Source organism: Solanum lycopersicum, chromosome 12 (assembly GCF_036512215.1).
Source record: "Solanum lycopersicum chromosome 12, SLM_r2.1".
NCBI lineage: Eukaryota > Viridiplantae > Streptophyta > Magnoliopsida > Solanales > Solanaceae > Solanum > Solanum lycopersicum.
Genome location: NC_090811.1, coordinates 55,516,603 through 55,520,676, shown reverse-complemented (window position 1 = coordinate 55,520,676; position 4,074 = coordinate 55,516,603). Strand labels below are relative to the sequence as shown.

The 4,074-nt window shown below is 29.1% G+C and overlaps 1 protein-coding gene across 1 annotated transcript; it reads left to right on the top strand.

Annotated features, from left to right (window-relative positions):
* Window positions 1-1,738: 1,738 nt before the first annotated feature.
* Window positions 1,739-3,649, top strand: LOC109119150 (uncharacterized). The gene is made up of 3 exons (XM_019211473.3): window positions 1,739-2,316; window positions 3,106-3,249; window positions 3,355-3,649. Exons 1-2 carry the CDS (start codon window positions 1,834-1,836, stop codon window positions 3,139-3,141), a joined length of 519 nt encoding a protein of 172 aa, XP_019067018.1. The 5' UTR covers window positions 1,739-1,833; the 3' UTR covers window positions 3,142-3,249; window positions 3,355-3,649.
* The last annotated feature ends 425 nt before the right edge of the window (window positions 3,650-4,074 follow it).

Genomic DNA, 4,074 nt, shown 5'->3' with positions numbered 1-4,074 from the left:
TTATTAGATAATGACACATTATAGAAATAGTTAAACTCATATGGTTCATAAGCGACGATCCCGTTTAACACCCAAAGATAGTTACACATAATGTTGTAATTTTGCATATTTGCTAATTATTATATTTTAAAAAATTAAACTACATATTTAAATAATTAAGTGATATCCCTTGTTATCAACAAGTTAAGAGTATTTTTTTTTTAAAAAAAAAAAAACACACCAAGAAAGTGTTATACATTAATATTGTAGTCTTGCGCTTCTATATTGTATCGACTTGATAACTTATGAGTATTAGTGATACTTGTTCTTAGTATGATCTCTATTTAAATATTTTTACGAATTATTGTGTTTACACAAATTTTTAAATTTTATATTATTAGTTTTTAATATAATATGAAAATATTACAATGAAAATAGTCAAAACTTAAAATACTTTATAGAGATCAATATATTATAAAAATCATACAATTCATATAACTTATAAGTATCAATCCTAATTAATTATAATAAACATTCATATAGTATATATTTTCAATCAAAGATAGACCCTCTATATTTTTAAATCAAACATTCACATCCACCAATAATGTATTTCTAATTTCTTACAAAAAATATAAACATGGTAAAAAATGAACGTTAGTTTAGTTATGTTGTGTCTCTTAAATCTCGATCATGGTCTAGGAGGGTACTTGTTCATTTTCCCTTAAATTTTTGAAACATAATAATTAAAAATAATTACATAATTGGAGGTCATTTTAGTAGCAAATATAAGTAATGATTCACAATCTATCAACGATCAACATTTACCAGGTCTAATGTTTTTTTTAAAAAAAAATTAAAGAACAATTTAAGATAAGGGCCTAGCCTAAAATTTATTATGATTTAATTTTATTTGAACATAATAATTCAAAAAATTAGTTAATTGGAGGTCATTCTAGAACAAATATAAATATAAGTAATGATTAACAATTTATCAAATCGACATAATACAAGGGATCAAAAGTGATAGGATGTCTTTGTTCTCTATGCAAGTGTTCTCCATTTATACTATGAAATCAAATAATAAGGTCAGGAATTAAAGTATGAAGTAAAAGCAAGATAATTTTCATAGTCTCTAGATTTTTACATTATTATTTGCCGCTTTATAACATTTATTTATTTTATTTAAAGCCCATATAATTTCGATGGTGTAGGTTTATATTTCTTATAGTACATAAAGTGTAAATATTTAAATTTGAAATATAGAGAGTGTATGTAAAACTGAGTTATATTACAAAAAAAAATTGATGTAATAAGTATTCATGCATAGAGAATTTGAGTTATATTCATATAATTTTTTAGTGTAGTGATCGAGTAGGAAAAAGATTAGCAGGATTCCTTAGCAGTACTGACGTTACATAAGAATAAGAATGTGTTGTATGTCAGGTCTCAGAATCTGTGTTCTAATTGAATTATAATTTTAGGAAATGACAAATACTTTCATATATTTTTCCTTTATTTTAAACTAAAGGTTATTAAAGTCTTTATACGTTTTTAATATGACTTTTCATATTCCTGTAATTTTTGTAGACATTTATTTATTACTTATACAATTTTATGTAGGAACTCTAAATATATGAAATAATATTACTTAATTAAAATCAGAGTTGGTTAGAGTAGTTGGTTTTTCTAGAACTTTCTCAGTTGCTTGTATAAATAGAAGAGTTTGTACTATTTTCAATGTTTTGATTCTCTCAGAAGCACTTCTTCTTCTTCTTCTTTCCTTTTGCGTTATTCACCATTACAGAGGATCAATTCAACACACATTTTTCTTTCTTTCGCTCGTCATTTAACATGGCACGATCAATACTCATGCTTGGAAGAAGCTTCACAGTACCCGAAAATGAAGGAAGAATCAATATAGGCAGAAATCAAGGAAGAAACAGAGAACCCAGAAATGAAGAAAGAAACAGAGAACCCAGAAATCAAGCAAGAAACAGAGAATCCAGAGGCGAATATCATCAGAAACCCATCTCAAAAACTTGCCCCAAAAACTCCCATGAAAGCTCCATCGCTAAAAAGATAATATTATTTTGGGGTTTGCGTTGCAGGGCAACTGCACCAATTGCTGATTGTCAATCCAAGAAGAAGAAGAAACAAAAACTGAGACTCAAGAACCTTAAATTTGTTGATGGAGATTCAACTTTTTCCACCCACACTAGTTGTTGCAGAAAAGGAAGAAAAGCAAGTTACTCGTGTATGGCTTCTTCTTTTGATGATTTTGTTGTTTCAAGAACACCCCATCCTCCTCGAGGGAGAGTTGATATTGACAATCAGGTAAATTCATGTTACGTATCATTCATCAAAGTGTAAGATTGATTTCATGTATTGTTATCTGCAACTGAATGCATAGATGTTAAATGTATACGTGAAATTATGTTTTTTCATCTGGTTGTCTTGTGAGTGTGTATTTAGCGTATGATTTAGTAAGAAATGTCGTTTGCCATTTTTGTACAGTTTTGCATTATTCAGTTTGGTGTTAATTATTGGGTCTTCGGTAAGCTTTTCACTGCGTCTGATATGCTTCCATAGCAACCTCAAAATTTGTGGTGGCCCTAATTTTGTGAGTAATGTTTTCAATTGTGTTGACACAAACACCTTCTACTCCTTCACACTTAGTGTAGATCTAGGGTAAATTCTTGTTTGTTGGTAGCTTCAATCCCAAGAGTATGTGCCTGTTAAATTTTACCTTGCCATTCTAGTGTTCTTTTCCGAGAATGAGTATGTGACAACTTGTCCTCAAGTTTAAGTTTAAGTTGATGTACCCTAAATTGAGAGTTCAGAGTGACAACTTACTTGCATGTTTGTTATTGACAGCATGCAGCTTGTCCTGTAGTTATTGCATTATGTAGTTTGTAGATTTTATCAGTTACGCACCTTATATAAACCTTTCAATTTAGTAATATCAGAGGAGCTTTTTTCAGTCACTATTCAATTTAGTTTTAACGGGAGGAAGGATGCTTAGTTAATGTGGATCACATGTCGTATGAGGCAAGACATTTCCTTGGATCTCTCTGTCCTTGTGAGTCTATATTTGTGCTAATGATAAGTACCCTTTGCTAACAGGAATTGGTGGAACCGAGGATTGAATTGGATATGTGAGTACAAGATTCAAAGAAGACGAGATAACTCAATGTGTTAGGAGAACTAAGCCCTTCTCTTTTATCTCATTTACGCACAGAAGTGGAGAAGAAGTGTAGCATTTGTCAGGTTTGTGATATATTTGTGTCGTTAGTCTCAAAACATCGTTTAAATTAAAGAAGAGTTGATTGCTCTAACAATTAAACTATCTTTTTCTGGTTTTCCAAAATACAGGAAGAATATGAGGCTGATGATGATATGGGCGAGCTCGGTTGTGGACACTTGTATCATATCGATTGCATAAAACAATGACTGATGCACAAAAATAGATGTCCTTTCTGTAACACTGCCGCCATGTCATTTTGTTGATTTTGTATATAGCCTTTGTGTGTGCATATCCTGAAACAGATTGCTCTTTTGTTTATGTCCAATATGAGACTAAACAATCTTCTATTTTCATTTTCAGTTTTATCATAAATATATGCATTTAGCTTCAGTGTAGAAATATGTCATGTTTGTCTTGAATATCATTGCCACCAAATGATTGTTTCTTCCAAAATATACAATTGCAGTAAAATGAGGAACTCAATAAAGGAGAAAGATAAAGCACTGTTTTGGTGCCTAATGTAGTAAGCTGATTATCATATCATCTTATATCATATCGTATATTAATATCAGATATTATTATAAGTGTTAAAAATTAAATTACTATTTTGCCCTTATTTTAATGTTAAACTAAATTAAATATTAATTATAATTAATTTAATATTAAATATTCATATTTAAATACATGCATCTAGACACAATAGTTCAAATTCTAATTATTTTAATACTAAGTAATCACTATATTATATTATACTAAATACTAAATATAAGAATCACATATTATTATAAGTGGGAAACTTCTAACTTAAAAATTGAATTACTATTTTGCCCTTATTTTATTTCTAAACT